This window comes from Tursiops truncatus, chromosome 7, assembly GCF_011762595.2.
Source record: "Tursiops truncatus isolate mTurTru1 chromosome 7, mTurTru1.mat.Y, whole genome shotgun sequence".
Classification (NCBI taxonomy): Eukaryota; Metazoa; Chordata; class Mammalia; order Artiodactyla; family Delphinidae; genus Tursiops; species Tursiops truncatus.
Genome location: NC_047040.1, coordinates 9246920 through 9272550, shown reverse-complemented (window position 1 = coordinate 9272550; position 25631 = coordinate 9246920). Strand labels below are relative to the sequence as shown.

The 25631-nt window shown below is 41.9% G+C and overlaps 1 protein-coding gene and 1 pseudogene across 4 annotated transcripts in view; both read left to right on the top strand.

Annotated features, from left to right (window-relative positions):
• Positions 1-25631, top strand: part of FBXO36 (F-box protein 36) — a 101038-nt gene that overhangs the window by 46903 nt on the left and 28504 nt on the right. For 3 of the 4 annotated variants that reach the window (XR_002173992.3, XM_019923459.3, XM_073807175.1), the window contains exon 2: positions 11065-11173. Coding sequence is in view for 3 of the 4 variants with exons in the window: in XM_019923459.3 (XP_019779018.1) it covers positions 11065-11173 (109 nt within the window). In the remaining variant the exon portion in view is untranslated. Of the gene's footprint in view, positions 1-9437; positions 10337-11064; positions 11174-25631 lie in introns of all 4 variants that reach the window. The other variant, XM_073807176.1, reaches the window with a different exon arrangement.
• Positions 3510-9423, top strand: LOC101323065 (T-complex protein 1 subunit alpha pseudogene; annotated as a pseudogene).

Here is a 25631-nt window from a genome sequence, read left to right as displayed (position 1 = left end):
ACCCCAGGCCACTGGGGACAGAGGAACTCAGGGCTGAATATGGCAAGGGATTAAGTGAAAATCCACATACTGAACTGGGAGACTCACTCTAACTTCCCAGTGGCTCACAGAAAGCTGTGGGCAGCCAGGTTTATACCCTCCAGGAAGAAAGCTGGAAGATTCTTCACCAGGCTGAAAAGAGATCTCAAGATATTAATAGTCAGGATCCTCCAACCAAAGAGCTTCAGCAGATCACCCTATAGTGAGGTCCTCCTCTGGCCAAGCCCTGCTCAAATGCCCAGATCTTCCAGTCAGCTTCCTAGCACCCTACTCCTGAATACACATGAATGGTGACGAGTTATATCAGGCTTTTGAGGAACGCCAAAACAAATTAACAATAACAACAACATACAGGAAATGTAACCTTGGAAAAAACAAAGACAATGAACAAAGGCAGAACAAAATACTCATCAGTAATATCCTCAGAAGGATAAGAAAGTTATTGTATCCATGAAACAAGGACAGTACACAATAAAAAAGAAACACTCAGAAAACTAAAAAGAGCTTTTAGAAAATATATAGGAAAAATGAAAAACTGCTTAGAAGTGTTGGAGGATAAAATTGAGAATATCTCCTAGAAAAAAAGAATCAAAAGTAAATGTAGGGAAAAAAACGTAATAAAAGTAAATGTAGGGAAAAAAAACATAATAAAAGAAATAGACCAGGATGTCCAATACCTGGAAAAAAAGAAATTCCAGAAAAAATTATACAAGAAAATGTCCTAGACGTGAAGTATTCCCATATTAAAAGCTCTCACCAAGTACCCTGCAAAATAAATGAAAAAATGAGATACCATGCCAGGTATCTCAAGCAAAGTCCATTGAGGAGAGAGAAACCATACTTATTTTACCAGAAACAATTTATTATTAAGGATTGTTAACTAATAGAAGATGGTTAACAACTTAAAGGGTAAAAGAGGGCAAAAACTTGTACACGAATGTTTATAGAACCTTTATTCATAGTAACCAGAAACTGGAGCTAAGCATGAAAACAGTAGTTTGGAAGAAAATCCAGAAGTTGTGGGAGAGCACAGTTTGAATCCAGGATGAAAATGGGAGGGAATAGGGGTGAATCTGAGGTGTCTACAGCTTTCCCAAAGTGGGAATCAAAAGGAAGCTAGCTCTAAGTCACTGCAGAGCCAGCTTAAGAGCCCAGCACTTTACTGCTGTTATCACCATGCTCTCCACGCCACAGAGATAATATTCTGAGTAAAACATTAAAGACTCAGATGTTGAATATGGGAAAGTTTTAGGAATACCTTCATCTATTTATTCTACTTATATTTTCCATTTTTAGGTATATACAAGGCTAATGTAAATTTATTATATTAAAATTAATGTAATACATGTATTGTATTAATATAATTTATAAAATTAATGAAGTACAGTTGACCGTTGAACAACAAGGCGGGGGCAGCCACTGACCCTCCATGCAGTTATAAATCCTTGTATAACTTCAGCGTCTACCCTCCTGTTGAAGGTTTTGCATCTGTTGCAGGAAGGGGGACCCCTTCCAGCGGCTGAGAGTGGGCTCCTGTCTAATACTCGGAAATGAATTGTCCAAGGAAACACACGTGCTGACAAAATGAGAGACTTTATTGGGAAGGGGCCCCCGGGCAGAGAGCAGCAGGGCAAGGGAACCCAGGAGAACCGCTCTGCCGTGTGGCTCGCAGTCTCAGGTTTTATGGTGATGGGGTTAGTTTCTGGGTTGTCTCTGGCCAATCATTCTGACTCAGGGTCCTTCCTGGTGGCACATGCATCGCTCAGCCAAGATGTATTCCATCGAGAAGGATTCTGGGAGTCTGGTAGGATATATGGACTGACGTCTCCTCTCTCCTTTTGACCTTTCCCGAATTCTTCCAGTTGGTGGTAGCTTGTTAGTTCCATGTTCCTTACCAGGACCTCCTGTTGTAAGATAACTCATGCCAGTGGTTACTATCGTGCCTGTCCAGGGCGGGCAGTTTTGGTCAGTGGTTCCCCTAATACATCCGTGGATTCAACCAAATGCAGGGCATGTAGTCCTGCAGTATGTATTTAGTGAAAAAAAACCGCCTAGGGCTTCCCTGGTGGTGCAGTGGTTAAGAAAGAATCCGCCTGCCAAAGCAGGGGACATGGGTTCGAGGCCTGGTCCACGAAGATCCCACATGCCATGGAGCAACTAAGCCCATGTGCCACAGCTACCGAAGCGCATGCACCTAGAGCCTGTGCTCCGCAACAAGAGAAGCCGCTGCAGTGAGAAGCCCGTGTACCACAACAAAGAGCAGCCCCTGCTCACCACAACCAGAAGAAAGCCTGAGTGCAGCAACGAAGACCCAACGCAGCCAAAAATAAATAAATCAGTAAAATAAAATAAATAAGACTCTACCTCCAAATACAGTCATTAAAAAAAAACAACAAAAACCTGCCTATACGTGGACCTGTGCAGTGCAAACCTGTGTTAACCAAGGGTCCACTATAATTGCTAAAAATAGCATAATAAAATACATGTCTAGTGAAGAATAAAAGAGCTCTTTCAATAACTGTAGAACAAGTGATAGAAACCCATTGTGTTTCAGTTTCCTTAAGAGTGTTATTTCTTTCTATATAATAAATAATGCTATGGCATTCAATGGATGGTGTATTAAATCTGATGGAACATGGCATTATTTCACATAAAAACAAGTTTAAAGGAAAAGAGGTTCCCAACACAGGGACAGTGCTTTGGCTCCTTCTCTCCACAATCTATTGGTTCTGCCTCCTCCAGGAAACATTCTTGTCACCTCAGGCTGGCTCCCCTCCTAGTCACAAAATGGCTGCTGCTTCTCCAGTGATCGCATCAAAACACAACAGCCAGTGCCCAAAAAGGGGCTGTGTTTCTCCTGTGAATGAAAAATGTTGCCTGCCATATCAGTAAACAAAGGATGTTGCAGCCATCAAGCCACTACAGCCATCCTGGACGGTGAGCCCTGAGGAAGTTCAGGATGGAGACCAACGGGCTGCCCACTGCCAAGCCCTCAGCCCCTGCAGCCACCCCCAGCGGTGCACCCTGAGGGGACTCAGGATGGGAAAGAAACAGGATACTGGCCCTAGATAGCTAAAGGAAAGATTTCAATGAGCCCAGATTCTTGCACCTCCCCATACATAGAAAAGTGCTAAATTCATTAACTTGACATATCTGGTTTTCTTTAATTAACAGTAATCTTTTGATGTTCCGACTACCTGCTCTTTGTCACAAAACTCCTATATATCCTGTCTGAGAAGCTGCCTCCCAGGCTTGAAGTCCTCAGAAAGTCTGCCAAATAAAACATAATTCTCAACTTTTAGGTTGTGCATTTTTTTTCAGTCAACACTCCTTATAAGTGATAAAATCTTTCCCAGAAGCTCCTGCAGATTTCTCCTTCTGTCTCATTGGTCAAAATTTTGTCACATGCCCATGCCCATACCAATCATAGGCAGGGGGAACAAACCTACAAGGAATGGCTTAGACCCATCATGTCGCACCCCCTGGAGCTAGAGGTGAGGCCCATTCACTGAGCACAAGCAATGCAGAGGAGAGAGGCTATGGGAAAAATCAGGGTTCATGTGGAAAGAGCAGGTGGGCAAATGAATGCTGGGGAGCAACCAACAATGTCTGTCACCGATTCCTAATCACACCCACTGTGTTAGAGGTGCACTAATTCGACTCTCCGAGGGCAGCTTCATTTCTGAGTTCTTAAAGGAAGACACATTTCAGTGTAGTCAGTTTTCCCTTATTAAAAACTTCCATTGATTCCATTTTCATTTCAGCCTCAGACTCATCTTTCCCATATTTAATAATGATGCTTTTATTCCTAATGTATAAAAATTGCTCCTATTCCAGAGGAAAATTTTCAATAGCTGAAAATCTAAGTTTTGCTGTGTTTAGACCAACTGAGCCAAACGTAGACACATAGGGGAACACATATTTAAAGTTGTAAATTTGGACCAAAAGCATATCATAATTGTTTATAGTTTAAATATGCAGTGAATGAAAATAATCTTCCTAATTCATTTAAAATACAATATCTTTCTACATTTTGGAATGCCAGTGCTTTGTGAGCTTTTGAGTAATATGGAAAGGTAAAATTACTCGCAGTTTGCCCTTGCAATTCTTGCTTCTCCATTTCTCAGTAGAATGTTCAGGTAACAAAATCCTTCTTCATCAAATAAAATATCTAATTTCATAAACTCTCTCTGACACAATCTCAACCCCACTCTGTAAAATCCCCAAATTATATATGATTTCCAAAACAGGGAGAAATTTGATCTGATAGAATAACAACAGCCTGCAGGAGAAAGCAGAAACAGTCGTGTGCTAAATTACAATCGTATTTCCTGGACAGATGCTTAGAAAGAGTCAGAATGCCCCATTTGGTATGCGGTTATCTGGCAAGTCACCCTAATCCTTCATGAGCAACTTTGTGTATTGACTGGATAGATGGATGACTATTTAATTATGCTGTTGAGAAAATACTTACTGCAAAGAATGTGCAATTCTTAATGATTATTGATGATTAGAAAAGCCAAATACCAAGTCAGAGTGAAAAGCTGAAATAAAGATCCTTGAAGAATACAACTAAGAAAGCAGAACTTGATGAAGTATGTTTTTGTTTTCTTTTTGACCATGCGGCATCTTAGTTCCCCGACCAGGGATGGAACCCATGCTCCCTGCAGTGGAAGCACGGAGTCTTAACCACTGGACTGCCACAGAAGTCCCAATGAAGTATGGTTGAATATTGTTAGATAGTTGATGAGAACAAAGACAAGGTTCTGATCTGTAGGTATTTGGGGGCTGAGTGTGTTATAAATATGAAGGGGTGACCAGCAAGGGAACAAGAGGGAAAGAGGGAAGGAAAGAGGCAAGGACCGTCCTCTACGGAGCTCACGGGCTGGCATCATGTGCCTGGCATCGTGCTGGGCACTTTGGATTTATCCCAGGTCATCCCTCCAAATTCAATGAAGTGGGCATCGTGGTTGTTTCCATTTTGGAGATGAAGAAACTGAGGTCACAAGAGATTAAGACATTTGCCCAAAAGAGACGTTCCTGGTGGTCCAATGGTAAGGAATCCACCTTCCAATGCAGGGGACGTAGGTTCAATCCCAGTTGGGGGAGCTAAGATCCCACATGCTGCACGGCAACTAAGCCCACACACCACAACTAGAGAGCCCGTGCTACAAACTACAGAGCCCATGTGCTCTGGAGCCCGTGCACCACAACTAGAGAGAGAAAAACCCACATGCCACTACTAGAGAGAAGCCCATGCGCTGCAACAAAGAGCCCGTGCCGCAGCGGAAGATCCCACATGCCTCAACAAAGACCTGATGCAGCCAAAAATAATAAATATTTTTTAAAAAGACATTTGCCCCAGGTAAATGGCAGAGACCACGGTTTAAAGCCAGATCCTTCTAACACCAGAGTCTCTGCTTTTGTCCCAGCAGCAGGATTTTTCAAATGTAGTGATGGGAGTAACACAATCTCCGAACCTGGGGGACCGGGGTGGGGTGTATATTGCCCAAATATACTCAAATGCTGAGATGCCCACTGTGCCCACCTTTTCCCAGTGCCTCCTGAGTTCCTCTCCTGGTGGGCAAAGGACTTAAGCTTTAGGGACCTTCACTGGGTGAATGACAAATACCTTGTCGTCTTGCCATAATAATTCGTGCAGAAGAGACGTCGGGATCAATGAGGAATCTTAGACCTCTCTTTTAAAAGTAGCTCAATTTTCATTTGGAAGGTGAAGAAACTTTTGAAGCTTCAATGTTGGTACAGGAGAGAATTTGTGATGATGAACTGATCTTGATTAAAAACACTAAGGCTCGTACCTCTGCGTCATTCATCTTACTTGGGGCAAATGATTTCATGTGTGGCGAGATGGAGCACTCGTTACCTGATGCTCTTTGTGTGGTGAGTTTTGGAGTCAAAATCTGTGGGTCCGGGTAGAAGCAGATTGTAGAAGCAGCCCTTTCCGTATACCTTGAAAACTATGCAACCAGCATGGGCTCCCAGGAACAGCTTGCTCTTGCCGAGTTTGCAAGATCTCTTCTTGTTATTCCTAATGCTCTAGCAGTTAATGCTGCCCAAGACTCCACAGATCGGGCTGCAAAATTGAGAGCTTTTCACAGTGAGGCTCAGAACGCAAAAATCTAAAATGGCTCGGTCTTGACTTGGTCAGTGGTAAACCCTGAGACAACAAACAAGCAGGGGTGTAGGAACCAACCATAGACGAAGTTAAGAGTTTGAAATTTGCAACTGAAGCTGCAATTACCATTCTTCGAATTGATCTTATTAAATTACACCCAGAAGGCAAAGATGATAAGCATGGAGGTTATGAAGCTGCTGTTCACTCTGGAGCCCTTGATGACTGATCTGATTTCTTTTATTTATAACAATGTTAGATGCAATTTTCTTTTTTTTTTTTTTGTGGTACGCGAGCCTCTCACTGTTGTGGCCTCTCCCGTTGCGGAGCACAGGCTCTGGATGTGCAGGCTCAGCGGCCATGGCTCACAGGCTCAGCCGCTCCACGGCATGTGGGATCTTCCCGGACCGGGGCACGAACCCGTGTCCCCTGCATCGACAGGCGGACTCCCAACCACTGCGCCACCAGGGAAGCCCCTTAGATGCAGTTTTCTTGTACCTCGGGTATTACACGTTAAAGTGCAACAAGCTGTCAAAAAATAAGTAGCTCAATTTTCAAATTTATTAAAATGATTCACTGGAAATATCAGAGAAAATATGCTAAATTAAAATTTTAAGGAATTCTTACAGGTCACATGATTTCTATTGAGATACCAAATGATGGTGTGTGTTGTATAATGAGACTGGCCGCCTGCCCTTCCTGGAGAGGGTATGAGGCAATGAAAGAGAACTAGACTCTTTCTAGGTCAGCCTCTGCCTGGGAGAGGAGCTGGGACAAGTTATTTCACCGTCTGCCGTCGACTTCTTCATCCATGAAAAGACAGTCAGTCTCACACTGCTCACAGGTGATTGGGAGCCTGATGAAACCCATGTTCCAGCCAGATCTAAACCGTCGCAAAACCCCTGGGAAGCTCCTCTGTGGCTTTTCTTGCAGCCAGGATTGTTCATTAACAAAACATTCGCAGCTGATAAGATGTTCAAAACAGTATTTACAGATTTTAAGGTTTTCAAAATAGAGATAAATATATAACAATAAATTTCTATGCACTATGACTTAAAATAAGCTAATACCATGAGAGTTAGTAGCCAACTCACAAATATTTGGGGGCTACACTTTAGCTTCCTTCAAACTGTATCTGTGATGTGAAATAATTGCATTTATTTATTGCCAAGCTAATATGCTCCTTCCTCCTGCACATAGAAATATTTTCCTTTAAATATTTGGAGCAGGGGTGTATACACTTCTGAGCCTTTTAACAAGTGATCATTAACATTGATCTATGTTATTAATCATTTCTTCACAAATTGTTTTATTGGCCACAGAGTATTCCATCATCTAAATGGGCCATGATTATTTAACTAGTCCCAACTATTGGACCCTTAGGTCAGCATTGATTTTTCATGATTATAATTAACCCATGACAAACATTCTTATATAAAAAATGTTGTACATGTCTCTGATAAATTCCTTAGGAGTAGAATATCTGGGTCAAAGGGAATGGATGACTTTAAGGTTTTTGGAAGATATTGCCAAACCAATTTACACTCTTCTCAATGAGTATTAAGGGGCTGGGCTCCCTTTTTTTTTTTTTTTTTTTGTCCTCACCAATATTGGGTTTTGTCACTTAAAAAAAAATCTTTAAAATTTGAGAGACAGTAAGTGTTAGAAAATATCTGTCTCATATCTTTTTCTGTTTTAATAAGTACAGTATGTAGAACATAAGAGTCTTGACTAGGCTCAGTTGTGGTTCTGAGGCGCATATTTCTGTGTACTGCTCCGTGGAGGTGGTCTGATGAGTTATAGTATGCAGGTTGTACGTAAAGAAAGCTTCGTGACTCAGAACAAACCCTGTGTTGAAGAGTTAACAGTGAGGAGGCTTGGGTTCTGGTTTTAACCAGCCGCGTTTCCTTAGGCAAGTGTTATATCCTTAGGCATTTACCTTAAATACATCAGAGGAGCCAGTAGTATGCTTGTCTGTGTGTGCAAGGTAACTTGAGTCTGTGTCCTGAGGAGTCTCCCTCTAGAGGCCATGACAGCAAGCACTTTGAACATTGCCTTCTCAATCAGTACCAGAGGGCTAATTCATTAGCAGAAGAAATGTCAGAAATAATTCTTAATTGGTGAAATGGATGATGTGCAAGATATGAAGCTGACAAGTAAGATTGTACAAGTGTCTGTCTGCCTTTTTTTTGAACAATGTAAGAAGTAAGCTCTGTAGCCAAATGTTTCTGGGTTACGCCCTGTCTAGAACTACATGCATTCCAAAATCTTACACTTAACTCACGATTTAGTTGCTTGATCTAGCTAGAGGGGTAGCTGATTAGGTCATTATAATTTAGGTGCTCTTGTCCCAGAGAGAAACTTTCCTGAGAAGGTTCCTGTAGGGTGCCAGAGTGGATGGGAGGGGGCACCCCACTGAGCTTCTAGAAACATGTTTTGGACTCCTGTGGTGTCTGTCTTTCTTATGTCAGAATTTAATTGTAACATAACATCTGGTCGTGTGGTTGTAGGGAGGGACACCTATCACTTCTGACTTAACCTGTTTGAAATATTTTCCTCACATGACTCACAGGAAATGGACTTAATTATTTCTGACTTCCCAACTAGTTCTAAAAGTTCTAGATTATGTGTATAAAGAATGTTGCATTAGATTCAGATGACCTGGCATCTTCATCCAATAGCAAGGGAATATTATTTATAATATTTAATGTTAATTATTTATTTTTTGGTTGCATTGGGTCTTCGTTGCTGTAAGCAGGCTTTCTCTAGTTGAGGTGAGCACGGGCTACTCTTCGTTGCAGTACGTGGGCTTCTCACTGCAGTGTCTTCTGTTGTTGCAGACCATGGGGTCTAGATGAGCGGGCTTCAGTAGCTGTGGCATGCAGGCTCAGTAGTTGTGGCTCGCAGGCTCTAGAGCACAGGCTGAGTAGTTGTGGCTCATGGGCTTAGTTGCTCCATGGCATGTGGGATCTTCCCAGACCAGGGCTCGAACCTGTGTCCCCTGCACTGGCAGGTGGATTCTTAACCATTGCACCACTAGGGAAGCCCTTAATATTAATTTTAATAATACTTAATAGAAGGAGATGAAAAGGAAAATTGAAGTGCAGAGAGATTAAATAGATGAGCCAAGTCCTTCTTTGCTCCAAAATTCATGCTCTTTCTCCTGTAATACCTGATACCCTTTGGTTATAGATCGAATTGTGTTCCCCCCTTTAAAGTCTTATGTTGAAACCCTAACCCTTAATGTAACTGTATTTGTACATAGGGCCTTTCAAGAACTAATTAAGGTTAAATGAGGTCATCAGTGTGGGGCCCTAATCCAATATGACCAGTGTCCTTATAAGAAGAGGAAGAGACACCAGGGATGCACATACCCAGAGATGAGATCACATGAGGACGCAGTGAGAAGGTGGCATCTGCAACCAAGGAGAGAGGCCTCAGGAGACACCAAACTTGCCAACACGTTGATCTTGGACTTGCAGCCTCCAGAACTGTGAGGGAATAAATTTCTGTTGTTCAAGCCACCCAGTCTGTGATATTTTTTTATGGCAGCCCTAGTAGACTGATATACCCTTAACTCTCTGGAGATGGGGCAGAAAGATACTAAAGAGGATGATTTTGGTGAGCCTCATGCTGAGAAAAAAACAAAAGTGGCAGGCGAAGGGATTTTCTGAAAGGAATCAGCGACGACAATATTCTGAGATTATGGAGTTTTGTAACCTACGTATGTATATATTTTCCCTCTGCTCCCAAGGAGGCTCCCAAGGCAGTAGCCCAAGGAGGTGCACCCAGGACCTGTGAGGACCACGGGGAGTGTTGGGTGGCTGGGGATGGGGGAGAGGAAACTAAATAAAGGGAGCCCTCTTAGCAAGTTTCACCTACTTAACAATTTTGCGTTGGGTAGAGCTGAACTAATTTTTTTGTTTGTTTGTTTGTTTTTGTTTTGCGGTACGCTGGCCTCTCACTGTTGTGGCCTCTCCCGTTGCGGAGCACAGGCTCCAGACGCGCAGGCTCAGCGGCCATGGCTCACGGGCCCAGCCGCTCCGCGGCATGTGGGATCTTCCTGGACCGGGGCACGAACCCGTGTCCCCTGCATCGGCAGGTGGACTCTCAACCACTGCGCCACCAGGGAAGCCCGAGCTGAACAAATTTTAACCTTACATGGTAATGCCAACGAGGAAAGAAACCAGAACTAGGAAGCCAACCAGTTTCTCAGCACTGTCTGTCTCCTTACCCATCTTTTCCCTGGGAGCCCTACAGCAGGAAGAGTTTGGTTGACACTGCTATGAAATCAACATAGAAACTAAGTGCAGTCCATAACCATGGAAATGAGGTTTGCTTCTGATAAACCAAAATGCTCATAGAAGTGAAATGCACTGTCAGCAGATCCATTACCAAGAAGTGTCTTGGGTAATGACACTCTGATGCATCAGTCAAGGCATGATGGTGCTTTTCCTGGCTCTATCCAAGTGCCTGTCTCTCTCCACGAGAAAAGTATCCACTCCTCATGTCTGCTCTGTAGACAGGGAAGGGAGGAGGAGAACTAAGCAATTACTTTGGAAATGGCTCCCAAAGGTAAAGAACCTCTGTTCTCAGGAGCAGCTAGCCATTTGGCTCTGGGTGATTTAACACCAATTGACTTGAGAGATTTTTAAGATTCCTTCCAGCACTTTGGTTTTGTGCCCCTAATTTCTAAGGAAAATGTTCACTGATGCACAGACCTCACTTCTAATTTGATGTGATGCCAGTTTGTGAAGTTATACCTGCTGTTGGACACACAGCCTTATGTGCCTTCCATGATGGTGATTTTTTTTAAAACCCCAGACCTAAACACAGCTGTTGGTATTGAAATCAGTTTTAGTTCATCTCGCTTTCTATCTGTTCAATTACAGGTAACCTTTAGATGGTGGAAGATCTCTCTGAGGAGTGAGTATAGATCAACAAAACCTGGAGAAACAAAAGAAACTCATGAAGACTTCCTAAGGAACTCACATCTTCAGGGTAAGGAAGGGGACATATTATGTATACTTGCTGCTCTTAAGTTCTCTTTAGTTAGTGACAGATTTTGTCAGTGAAGTATCCAGTATCTCATCATTTGAAATGATATGTAATTATGTACTTAATTGGATATAACAGATATGATAGAACATTGGGATCTTAAAAGGCAGAAAATCGTTAACATATCCTGAAATTTCTTTTGGGAAAAAATCTTTAAGCATTTAAGTTTCCAGGTTAACGTGTAGATTTCATTAATAATCTTAAATCATGTAGTAAATATAAATTTTTAACTCAATATTTAATTAAAACGGGTTTCCTTTAGTTAAAAATAAGTTAAAAGATTATTCAATGATGGCTGTAAAGCAATTACACTCCAATAAAGATGATAAAAAAAAGATTATTTAAAAACATAATCAAATTATGAGACTTCCCTGGTGGCGCAGTGGTTAAGAATCCACCTGCCAAAGCCTGGGACATGGGTTTGAGCCCTGGTCTGGGAAGATCCCACATGCCGTGGAGCAACTAAGCCCGTGCACCACAACTACTGAGCCTGTGCTCTAGAGCCCGCGAACCATAACTACTGATCCGGCGTGCCACCACTACTGAAGCCTGTGCTCCGCAACAAGAGAAGCCACCGCAGGGAGAAGCCCACACACCACAACGAAGAATAGTCCGCACTCGCCACAACTAGAGAAAGCCCAGGCACGTAGCAACGACGACCCAACGCAGCCAAATTAATTAATTAAAAAAATTCAAATTATCAATTGTTTGAATTCTTATGCATTTTGGCATTCATTTAAAATCTCTACCATTTCTTTTAATATCAAGGTTTTCATGAGAAGCAGTCTTAATCAAGTAGCATTTGGACTTAATAATAGAAATTGCCCTTCAATTTCCCCTTTGTTTTTTTCTTTCTCAATGTGAAGATTTCAAACATAAAGTGTAGACTGAATGTTTTTTTAAAAAACTCCCATGTACCCATAACCCAGTTCAATAATACTCAAAATGTGGCCAAAAATGTACACAGACCTACTGTTCTCGCTGGATTTTGAAGTGAATCTCAGTTGCTGCATCACTTCATCCTAAACTATTTCAGTATGTGTCTCTGAAAGGACTCTCTTTAAACTCTTCAATAATTATTCCTTAATAGTAAGCTTTTAAAGCTAGAAGGCACTTTAGAGATCCTTATTTTATTATGAGTAATTAACAATGTTATTACTATTAATATCAGGGCTTCCCTGGTGGCGTAGTGGTTGGGAGTCCGCCTGCCAATGCAGGGGACACGGGTTTGTGCCCCGATCCGGAAGGATCCCGCATGCGGTGGAGCGGCTGGGCCCGTGAGCCATGGCCGCTGAGCCTGCGCGTCCGGAGCCTGTGCTCCGCAACGGGAGAGGCCACAACGGTGAGAGGCCCGTGTACCGCAAAAAAAAAAAAATAATAATAATATCAAGCACTTTCATATACATGTTCTCATTTTGCTATTATAATATTCTTGTGTAATAAATAGTATTATTCCTTTTTCTCAAATGAGATTCAGAATGGATGTGACTTTCCCAGGTCCCACAGCTAACTACTGACATTGCCAGGCCTAAGCATTGAGAATAGAAAAAAAAAAAATCTTATTTTAATTTCATTTTATTTATTTATTTTTTGTTTGTTTTTTAAAAATATTTATTTATTTACTTTTGGCTGCGTTGGGTCTTAGTTGCGGCACACGGCATCTTTCGCTGCAGTGTGCAGGCTTCTCTCTAGTTGTGGTGTGTGGGCTCAGTAGTTGCAGCATGTGGGCTTAGTTGCCCCGCAGCATGTGAGATCTTAGTTCCCTGACCAGGGATCAAACCCACATCCCCTTAATTGGAAGGTGGATTCTTAACCACTGGACCACCAGGGAAGTCCTCCCAAAATCTTACTTTTATTTTTTATTTATTTATTTTTAAAATAAATAAATTTATTTATTTATTTTTGGCTGCGTTGGGTCTTCATTGCTGTGCGCGGGCTTTCTCTAGTTGCAGCGAGCGGGGGCTACTCTTTGTTGTGGCATGCGGGCTTCTCATTGTGCTGGCTTCTCTTGTTGCAGAGCACAGGCTCTAGGCACGTGGCCTTCAGTAGTTGTGGCACACGGGCTGAGTAGTTGTGGCTCATGGACTCTAGAGTGCAGGCTCAGTAGTTGTGGCGCATGGGCTTAGTTGCTCCACGGCATGTGGAATCTTCCTGGACCAGGGCTCAAACCCGTGTCCCCTACATTGGCAGGCGGATTCTCAACCACTGCGCCTCCAGGGAAGTCCAACATCTTACTTTTAAAAGGCACGCTCTGGGTGGATCTTTGATAATCAGTGTTGTTAAAGACTTTCTCTTATTTAACACTATAGCATGTAATAGTTGGTTTTTAAGAGAGAGAGTAGGTTTGGTTTGGTTTTACTTCCTTAAATAGTTAAACATCTGGATTGATTGCACTCAGGTTTTGATACTATACACATCTTATTTTGTTAACTCCTTTATAGAAAGTATTTATAAAATTCATTATTGGCTTGAAAAGAACCATGTTGAAGAAAGACTGCCCACTTTTCATTGAATAAAAATCAGTCTAGGCAGGCCTTACTTATTTAATTGTGGGATAGACAGTTTTCTGCCCAGATAACTATAAAGTAAACTTCTATAAAACACATTTTGTTTTCAAGTTAGGTTCCGTTTTATTTTCTAAGCACAACAGTACCTAATCCAGAGCTATATGTCTAGGGAGTGCTGAATATTTGTTGACAGACCATGGGATTTTTCTGATTGACTTCAACAAAAACCTGGAGATGTGGGTTTGGGCCAGAGAGATGGGAGGTGATCGTCTCTTGAGTAGAGGCTTAAGGGCCAACACCTGTCTCTTGCGTCTCTGACACCCTTGCCCCCTAACAAAACACTGACGGTGAGGGTGGGGCAACATCAGCTTCAGGATGACCACTTGTGGGTTTCCTGATCCCGGAAGAATAAACAAGAAAGCGGGAATTTATGAGTCTGACAGAGAGTCTGCTGGCTCCCCACCCGCATGGAGAGAGGAGAGTTGCGGAATTCAGTGGAGGAATACACCCAAACAGGCTTTTAAAATTGCAGTTTTGAGAGCTGCAGTCTCGCGCCAGGAACAGCACAGAGATACCAAATTAAATTGGCCTGGCAAGTTCAAAGGCATCTGCGTCTCACTTTGTAGCCTTCCTACAGCACTGGAGTCTTGGCAGAGGGAAAAACTCCAACCAACACTGTTGTTCTTCCTTCTCTTCCCCCTCAGTTCTTAGGGAATCCCTCAGAAAGCCCAGAAGAGGGGTGCGCTGTGGCACAGAGCGGGGCTCAGGGGTTAGAATTAGGTTTTCATGAGAAGCAGTCTTAATCAAGTAGCATTTGGACTTAATAATAGAAATTGCCCTTCAATTTCCCCTTTGTTTTTTTCTTTCTCAATGTGAAGATTTCAAACATAAAGTGTAGACAGAATGTTTTTTTAAAAAACTCCCATGTACCCATAACCCAGTTCAATAATACTCAAAATGTGGCCAAAAATGTACACAGACCTACTGTTCTCAGGGCCAGGTTAGAATCTCTGCTGCCTCTGCCGGGTTCTGTAACCCCCTCCGTGAACCCATTTCCTCCTCATATCTGAGGGTCAAATGCTTACTCGATGTGGTCGCTTTGAGCTTTCAATGACCTGACACATGAAAGGTATTTAGAAAGGCGCACAGTAGAGAATCAGCTCTTAATCGTTGTTTGCTGTTATTAAGTTTAGGATGTTTGGATTTATTTTGCCCCACCCCCTACTTATCATATTCCCAAGATCCCCCCAAAGTTTTTTCATCCAAAGTCTTCTCTTGCTAACATCCTAAACACTAGCAGCACGTTTCTAGAAATCCGGGTCAGCCTTGGTGTCAGTCCTGACAGAGGACAAGAACCGTGTTCTCTTGCTTCCTTGGCCTCTCAGCAACACTAATTCAGGGGTGACGTTTTCTTCCCTGGCTTCCGGGAGCACCTCGGTCTTGGTCCTCCTCTTGCCTCACCGGCGTCTTCTTGGTCTCCTTGCTGGGTCCTTCTCATATCTCCAGATCTAAATGTTGGGGCCCAGGGTTCAGCTCTAGTGCCTCTTCTTTTGTCAGTCTGTACTTACCCCCTGGGGAATCGGATCCAGTGTCTGGCTTTAAATGCTGCCCATAAGGGGATGAGTCCCAAATTGGTATCTCCAGCCTGCACCTCTCCCCGGAACTCCACACTCAGATATTTATCTAGCTGTCCCCTTGATATCTGCACTAATGTGTCTAACAGGCTCTCAAAGGTAACGTGTCCAAAAATAGCTCCTGATCCTTCCTCTGCCAAAAAATAAGGCCCCAAATCCTAGAGGTATCCTTGGTTCCTTTCTTTCTCTTACATGTTCGATCTAATCCTTCAACAAAACCAGAATCTGAACTGTGTTCCTCTGTGTGCATGCCCCTCCCTGGGGTCTCTCTGTGTGTCCGAATTTCCTCTTCTCATAAGAATACTAGTCATGGGACTTCCCTGGTGGTCCAGCAGCTAAGACTCTACGCTCCAAATGCAGGGGCCCCGGGTTCCATCCCTGGTCAGGGAACTAGATCCCATATGCCACAACTGAGAGTTTGCATGCCAAAACTAAGACCAGGCACAGCCAAATAAATAAATATATATTTTTTAAAGAGTACTAGTCAGGGCTTCCCTGGTGGCGCAGTGGTTGAAAGTCCGCCTGCCGATGCAGGGGACATGGGTTCCTGCCCCGGTCCGGGAGGATCCCGCATGCCGCGGAGCGGCTGGGCCCGTGAGCCATGGCCGCTGAGCCTGCGCGTCCGGAGCCTGTGCTCTGCAACGGGAGAGGCCACAACAGTGAGAGGCCCGCATACCGCAAAAAAAAAAAAAAAAAAAAAAAAAAAAAAGTACTTGTCAGATTGGATTAGAGCCCACCTATATGACCTAATTTAACCTAATTACCTCTTTATTTATTTTATTTTATTTTATTTTTTTAGTGTTTCCATTAGTCTTTCAAATACTCTTCCTAATTACCTCTTTAAAGGCCCATCTCCCAGGAGAGTCACAGGCAAAGGTACTGGGGTTTAGGACTTACATATATGAATCTGGGGGAGGCGAGGAGGGCACAATTCAGCCGAAAACAAAATTTGTACTTTCCAGGTAGCAAAAGTCCTATAATCTGTAAGCAGAGTGTATCTTTATTAAGTTAATAATTAATGATTATATTGGTTTCCTATTGCTGGTGTAACAAATTACCACGAATTTAGTGGCTTAAATGATAAAAATGTATTACCTTACATTTTTGGAGTGCCTAAGTGTCACTGGGCTAAGATCGAAGTGTTGGTAGGACTGTGTTCCCTCTGGGGGCTCTAGGGGAGGGTCCATTTCCTTGCTTTTTCCAGGTTCTAAAGGCTGCCTGTTCCTTGGCTCATGGTCTCTGCCATCATCTTCAAAGCCAGCAATGGGCAGTCCAGTCTTTCTCATCCTGACACTGCTTTTGGGTTCACATCTCTTTCTCTGACTCTGACCCTTCTGCCTCCCTTTTCTCCTTCTAAGAACCCTTATGATTATGTTGGGCCCACCCAGTTCATCCAGGGTTATCTCGCTATCTCAAGATCTTTAATCACATCTGCAAAGTCCCTTTTGCCATGTAAGGTCACAGGTTCTGGAGATTAGGATGTAGGACATCTGAAGGGGTGGGGAAGACTGGCAGCATTATTCTGCCTACCACGATGATATATGTCACAACAACCTAAATTATAAAATCAAAAACATTGCTGATCTTTTTTCTAGATTTCTTTTTTTTGTTTGTTTGTTTGTTTTTTGGCCACACAGCACGGCATGTGGGATCTTGGTTCCCCGACCAGGGATCAAACCTGCGCCCCCTGCATTGAAAGCGTGGAGTCTTAACCACTGGACCACCAGGGAAGTCCCAGATTTGGTTTTTTTGTTTTTTTTTTTTTTGGCGGCTCAGGCTCAGCGGCCATGGCTCACGGGTCCAGCTGCTCCACGGCATGTGGGATCTTCCCGGACCAGGGCACGAACCCGCGTCCCCTGCATCGGCAGGCGGACTCTCACCCACTGCGCCACCAGGGAAGCCCCCAGATTTGTATTTTTAAAAGACAAAAATCATATATTTATTATTTTAAAAGTCATCCCTACACTACAAAGTATAGAGAACTCTTAGCATGGCAATTAAGGGTGTTGCTTAATACAGACTACCTCTGTTCAAACTCTGGCTCCAAATCCATTAGGTATGTAACATAGGGCAAATTATTTATTTCTTTCTTTATTTTCTTGGCTGTGTCGGGTCTTAGTTGCGGCACGCAGGGTCTTCATTGAGGCATGCGGAATCTTTCATTGCAGTGAGGGCTCTTCGCTGCGGTGTGTGGGCTTCTCTGTAGTTGTGGCGTGCGGGTTTTTTTCTCTCTCTAGTTGTGGTGCGCAGGCTCCAGGGTGCATGGGCTCTGTAGTTTGCAATACGTGGCTCTCTCATTGAGGTGCACAAGCTCAGTAGTTGTGGTGCATGGGTTTAGTTGCCCCACGCATGTGGGATCTTAGTTCCCTGACCAGGGATTGAACCCGAGTCCCCTGCATTGGAAGGCGGATTCTTTACCACTGGACCACCAGGGAAGTCCCTGGGCAAATTATTTAATCAGTTTGGATCTCAGTTTCCTCAACGGTCGATAATGGAAATAATAATAGCATCTACTTCATAGGGTCCTTATGAAGATTTATTGAATGAAGTGCTTAGAATTTGTCTAGCATATGATAAGAACTCAGTAAATTCTAGCTATTACAAGTTTTAAAATTTTTTAAGTTTTTTTTATTTTTTGGGCTGTGTTTGGTCTTTGTTGCTGCACGGGCTTTCTCTAGCTGCAGTAAGCGGGGGCTACTCTTCATTGCGGTACGCAGTCTTCTCATTGCGATGACTTCTCTTGTGGAGCATGGGCTCTTGGCCCCCAGACTTCAGTAGTTGCAGCACGTGGGCTCAGTAGTTGTGGCTCACGGTCTCTAGAGTGCAGGCTCAGTAGTTGTGGCTCACGGGCTTAGTTGCTCCATGGCATGTGGGATCTTCCCAGACCAGGGCTTGAACCCACGTCCCCTGCATTGGCAGGAAGATTCTTAACCGCTGGGCCACCAGGGAGGTCCCTAATGGGCATTTTCAAAAGCCTTTAGGTACATTCTGGGACGTGTTTATCTTTGCACAATTATGTGAGAATGTCAATAGCATAGATTCTTAGTTGTAGAATTGCTAGGTCCAAAGATATTTACATTATAAATTTTGATAGGTACGGAGTATATTATTTGAGGGGTGAATTCTTGAAAACCTTGTGTAAGTCAAGGTTAACTTGACAAAGATGGTATTTCTGTTAACCAGCTTGAGTAGCACTGTCAAGGATGTAGCACAAATGCCATCTACAACTCATTTGACCTCTGTAATTATGCCAACTTTATAATTATGCTATTTTTGAAAGAATTTTAAGTTGAGTGATTTACATTATTTCCATGTTTGTTCATAAAATGAGACTTCATTAATATTTTGATGTCACCATATTTCAATTCTGACTGACAACTTAAATAAGATGCCAGTCACTTCGCTATACTCACAAATTGCTCTCCCAAAAAGTGTGTATTAAATATTAAACTACTGAATATTAATATAACCATCCAACAGGATATTAAGGGGTAAGTTTTCTTACCCCTTTGCCATCATTAATTAGATATTGTTACTCTTTTTAATCTGTTCCAGTCTGATGGTGAAAATAGTATCATGTTTAATTAGCATTTTCCTGAAAACTAGTAAAAATCCCATCATGTTTAATTCCCATTTGTATTCTTTTTGTAACTTGCCTGGTTATACTCTTTGCCCATTTGTCTATGAAGTTTGAATTTTTTTCTCTGAGACCTTTAAAAGTCTGAGAAAACATCTATAGATATTTCCCCCCTAAGCTAAATAGATTGGAACAACCAGAAAATTAGCTATAGGAAATATTTTTTAAAATTTAATTTACGGCAAAAATGTGCCTGTATAAACTCAATTGAAAGTGCTCACTCATGGACTGAGGTTGAATCCAACCTAAAAATAAGTTGTTTTCCAACTTGTATCCATTTTATAAGTTGTTGTCCATTTTTAAGTTGGTTGCTTAGATCTTCAATGAGTTATAAGTGGTGGTTAGGTATATAGGCCAATCCACAAAAATCTCTGTGATAAAACCAAATGACCTCAACAACCATATTTCCTGAACCAAATGACAAAGTTTTTTTTTATTTCTGCTATTGCATATGAAAGGAAATGTGGGAGATACAGTTTAGATGTCAAAGAATTGAAATTTCCATGGATGTTTAGATGATTTATTGGGAGAATGGGACAATGTTTGAAATGGGAACTATAATGGAAAATTGATATTATTAATAAATACTAATATCCTGAAATATTGGCCTGAGTTATACATCCTAAGAATATTGGTATGCCAGGAATCAGAAAGTGGGAAAGAATGGTCCTTACCTTCCTCCCAAATTTGGCTGGCCGCATGCCATGGATCCATAATCCATTTTCTCTAGGTCTTTTCTTGAGGCCCATATCTCAACCTTTGACCAGGGATTTCATTTTCTCATGCTTAGCTACCATTTCTTAGTCTATTCTTCTTCTCTTTGCTCTCCCTAACCATCTGCTCCTTGTCTTCAGCCTGAATCTCTGGAATTTCTAGAGACCTGGGGTCGGGTTCTATGGGTAAGGGGTTAGGTGGGAGAGGGGCAGAAGCATGGGAGCCTGCTCTGGGCTACAGAGCAGGGAAGACAGATCTAAGTAAGGCTCTCATATTTTATCATTTTTTATTAACTTTTGAGATATGAAAAAAAAACCACAAATAAATGCATGTAGTAAAATAAAAGATGATTCAGTTTAAAAAGGATAGGTATAGACCACCAGAGGGCAGACAGCAGAAGCAAGAAGAACTAAAATCCTGCAGCCTGTGAAGCAAAAACCACATTCACAGAAAGACAAGATGAAAAGGCAGAGGGCTGTGTACCAGATGAAGGAACAAGATAAAACCCCAGAAAAACAACTAAATGAAGTGGAGATAGGAAACCTTCCAGAAAAGGAATTCAGAAAAATGATAGTGAAGATGATCCAGGACCTCAGAAAAAGAATGGAGGCAAAGATCGAGAAGATGAAAGAAATGTTTAACAAAGACCTAGAAGAATTAAAAAACAATCACCTAGAAGAATTAAAAAACAAACAAACAGAGATGAACAATACAATAACTGAAATGAAAAATTCACTAGAAGGAATCAGTAGCAGAAAAACTGAGGCAGAAGAACGGATAAGTGACCTGGAAGACAGAATGGTGGAATTCACTGCCATAGAACAGAATAAAGAAAAAAGAATGAAAAGAAATGAAGACAGCCTAAGAGACTTCTGGGATAACATTAAACGCAACAAAATTTGCATTATAGGGGTCCCAGAAGGAGAAGAGAGAGAGAAAGGACCCGAGAAAATATGTGAAGAGATTATAGTCGAAAATTTCCCTGACATGGGAAAGGAAATAGCCACCCAAGTCCAGGAAGTGCAGAGAGTCCCAGGCAGGATAAACCCAAGAAGAAACAAGCCAAGACACATAGTAATCAAACTGACAAAAATTAAAGGCAAAGAAAAGTTATTGAAAGCCAAAAGGGAAAAACAACAAATAACATACAAGGGAACTCTCATAAGGTTAACAGCTGATTTTTCAGCAGAAACTCTACAAACCAGAAGGGAGTGGCATGATATATTTAGAGTGATGAAAGGGAAGAACCTACAACCAAGATTATTCTACCTGGCAAGGATCTCATTCAGATTCAATGGAGAAATCAAAAGGTTTACAGACAAGCAAAAGCTAAGAGAATTCAGCACCACCAAACCAGCTCTACAACAAATGCTAAAGGAACTTCTCTAAGTGGGAAACACAAGAGAAGAAAAGGACCTACAAAAACAAACCCATAACAATTAAGAAAATGGCAATAGGAACATACATATCGATAATTACCTTAAACGTGAATGGATTAAATGCTCCAACCAAAAGACACAGGCTCCCTGGATGGACACAAAAACAAGACCCATCTATATGCTGTCTACAGGAGACCCACTTCAGACCTAGGGACACATACAGACTGAAAGTGAGGGGATGGAAAAAGATATTCCATGCAAATGGAAATCAAAAGGAGGCTGGAGTAGCAATACTCATATCAGATAAAATAGACTTTAAAATAAAGACTGTTACAAGGGACAAGGAAGGACACTACATAATGATCAAGGGATCAATCCAAGAAGAAGATATAACAATTATAAATATATATGCACCCAACATAGGAGCACCTCAATACATAAGGCAACTGCTAACAGCTATAAAAGAGGGAATTGACAGTAACACAATAATAGTGGGGGACTTTAACACCTCACTTACACCAATGGACAGATCATCCAAACAGAAAATTAATAAGGAAACACAAAACACAATAGATGACACAATAGACCAGATAGATTTAATTGATATTTATAGGACATTCCATCCCAAAACAGCAGATTACACTTTCTTCTCAAGTGCATACGGAACATTCTCCAGGATAGATCACATCTTGGCTCACAAATCAAGCCTCAGTAAATTTAAGAAAATTGAAATCATATCAAGCATCTTTTCTAACCACAACGCTATGAGGTTAGAAATCAATTACAGGGATAAAAACACAAACACGTGGAGGCTAAACAATACGTTACTAAATAACCAAGAGATCACTGAAGAAATCAAAGAGGAAATCAAAAAATACCTAGAGACAAATGACAACGAAAACATGATCCAAAACTTATGGGATGCAGCAAAAGCAGTTCTAAGAGGGAAGTTTATAGCAATATAAGCCTACCTCAAAACAAGAAAAATCTCAAATAAACAATCTAGCCTTACACCTAAAGGAACTATAGAAAGAAGAACAAACGAAGCCCAAAGTTAGTAGAAGGAAGGAAATCATAAAGATCAGATCAGAAATAAATGAAATAGAAACAAAGAAAACAATAACAAAGATCAATAGAACTAAAAGCTGGTCTTTGAGAAAATAAACACAATTGATAAACCATTAGCCAGACTCCTCAAGAAAAAGAGGGAGAGGACTCAAATCAATAAAATTAGAAATGAAAAAAAAAAAGTATAGGTATAGGATAAAAACAAGTTTCCTTCTGATCCCATGTTCCCATTTCCCATGACAACCATCATTAACAGTTTCATATATATCCTTTGAGAAATGGTCTATGCATATATACAAAATATGTTAACACAAAAAGAAGAATCTTATACATTATGTTCTATACCTTTCCCTTTAAAAGTTTTTAAATTCAGAAGTATCTTAAACCTGCATAAAAGAACAGAAGATAATATTATAAATACCCAAAACCACTAACATAAGATCTTAAAATTTGTCATGTTTACTTCATTTTATTCAAATTATCAAATATGTTGGTGTTGATAATGGTAATTTGTTCTTTCTCTCTTTTTTTTCTTGATCAATCTTGTTAGAGGTTTATTTATTTTTTATTTAGTTTTTGAAAGAACTAAATTTTAGCTCTGTTGATTTTCTCTGTTTTTATTATTGGTCTGTGTTCATACCTATATTATTTCCTTCTTCCTACTTTTCTTAGGTCTGATTCGTTGTTCTTTTCCTAGCTGCTTGAGATGAAAGCTTATTGTTTTTAGCCATTTTTTGCCCTAAATTTCCCATAAGTGCTACTGTAGCTATATTAGGTCAGTTTTGATAAGTTGTGTCTTTATTCTCATTCAGTTTAAAATATTTTCTAAGTTCCCTTTTGATTTCTTCTTTGATCCATTGATTATTTAGAAACATTTTACTTGAGTTCCAAGTAGCTGGGACTTTTTTAGTTATATTTTTTTCTTGATGTCTAGCTTAATTGCATGTGATCAGAAAATCTACTCTGAATGGTTTTAATTTTTTTGAATTGTTTTAATTTTTGTCATCCTTTCTCAGGGCCATAAGAATCTTCTTTTTATTATCCCAGTTTTAATATACATGCTGTTGAACTGAGCACCATATTTACTTAATGTCTTTTAAAAGCATTTAAAAATTACATACAATATATACTCAAATTTCTGCCCCTCACCTGTTTTTCCTCTATTCCCTTCTACTAACTGTTCTGAAATTGGTATCATTGCCAAGCACGTTTTATTTTACAGAGTCACAAATACATAAATAACATATACTGGGGAGTGCGGGCTGCACTTGGGCTCGGGGGCAGGCCTGACTGCACGGCCGGGCCGGGGACCTGTATCCGCCAGCGAGCAGGGCTGACTTCTTCGGCTTCGTGAGACCCCAGGCTTCGTGAGACCCCAGGCGGGACGCCAGTCCCCTCCTGAATGAAGGTCTAACTGCCGGTCCTGCTGGCTGCCCTCCTGGGTGTGGAGCGAGCCCACTCCCTGGTGTGTTTCTCTTGCGTGAATAAGAACAGCAACTGGTACTGCCTGAGGCCCACCGACTGCTCCGATACGGACAGCTACTGTGTGACTACCTCTGCATCCGCTGGCATCGGGAACGTGGTGGACTTTGGCTACACCCTGAGCAAGGGCTGCTCCCGGATCTGCCCCATCCCAGCGTCAACCTCTGCGTGGCGTCCGTGGGCACCCACTGCTGCCAGAGCTCGCTGCGCAACATCAGTGCGCCGACGGTGGACTGCAGGCCAGTGCCACCCACCGTGCTGCTCAGCCTGCTGTCGGCTCTGCTGCGATTTGGCCTCTGACCGCCGGCACCCTGTGCCCGGCCCAGACTCCCAAAGCTCAGGAAGGAAAGTCCAGCCCCTCCCAGACCCAAGAGGATCTCGAAGCCTCCTCCTCTGATTCCTCACCCTGCTGATCCCACCCTCTAGGCCCTGTAGGTGCCCCCTGCACCCACACACCTGCCAGCTACCCTTGCTTCCAGGTCAGCCTTCCAGGGGGAACCTGGGAACGGAGCCCAAGGGTCCCGGAGTCATAACCGCGTCCTAGGGACATGCTGCGAGGGCCACCTGGTCCCAGGCCTGCCCCTGTCCAGGCCCTGTCCGCCCGCAGGTGCAGAAGATGTGCTGTGTGGACAGGCGTGTGGTCCGTGTGCCCTGCTGGGCGTGGTGAGTGTGTGGCCGGGTCTCGGCCTGTGTCGGGGGGCGGGGATGGGAGTAAGCATCAGGATCCCGGCATCCACAGCCCCTAGAGCCCCGAGCGCCAGCACAGAACCCCTTTCCCCTGGCATCTCCGCACACCACATTTCACTCACTTCAAGGGTAGCCTTTTGGAAGACAGGCCTTCCACTGTTTCTAGGTCTAGGCTGCTGACCCTGAAATCCAGCTGCTCTCGGGCCCCCTCCTTCCACCGCCACACTGGAGCCCTCCTGTTGCTTCCGTGCCTCAAATTAACACAGATGTTCCCACACCCTCAAAAATAATAATAATATATTTTACTTTTATATATTTTACATAAATGGTATACTGTGTTGTTTTTCAAGTTTGTTTTATTATTGAACACTGTTTTTGAGATTTATCCATGTTGATATATGTATATCTAGTTCATTCATTTCAATGGCTTATGGTATTTTATATTACAAACCATAGTTCAATCATCTCCCCTACTGAGAGTAGTTAGGTGGTTTCCACTTTTTTGCAATACTAAATCTTCACTTATCCTTGTGCAATGTGTGAGCATTTCTCTAAGTTAGGCATGTAGCGGTGTTTGTTGAGTTGTAGGATATGTGCCTCTTCAAGTTTACTAGGTATTGACAGTCTGCTCTCCAAATGAGTTAAATCCATTTATATTCCCATTGGCATTTTATGAGGGAGTTGCTATTTTCCCACATTCTCACCAACATTTACTGTAATCAACGATACATGTTATTCTTTGCCAAACTGGGTGTGTAAATTCCCTGATTAGTAATGAGGTTGAATACCCTTTCTTATATTTATTGACCAATTTTCTTCTGAGAATTGCTAGTTCATCTTCTTTGCCTATTTCTTGTATTTGGTTGTTTACCTTCTTTGTGTTGTTTGTAGAAACTTTTTCTTATTTTGAGTACCAATTCTTTGGTTTGGTTATATGTGCTACAGATATTTCACCAAGTTTGGGGTTTATCTTTTTACCTTGTTGATGAGTTTTTACCCATATAGAAGTTTATAATTTTAATGGCGTTCAAACTTGTCACTCTTTTAATAAATGGCTTGTACTTTTGTGTTTTGTTTAAGAAATCTTTCCCTACCCTGATTTCATAAGGATGTACTCCTATGTTTTTAATTCTAAATATTTTATGACTTGTTTGTCATATTTGGTCTTTAACTTATCTCAAGTTTGTTTTTGGTTATGATGAGATGAAATATTATAATTTTTTTTCCTGTATGGTCTGTCAATATTCCCAGCACCATTTATAGGACAGTTTAGTTACCCTACACTGTTTTGTA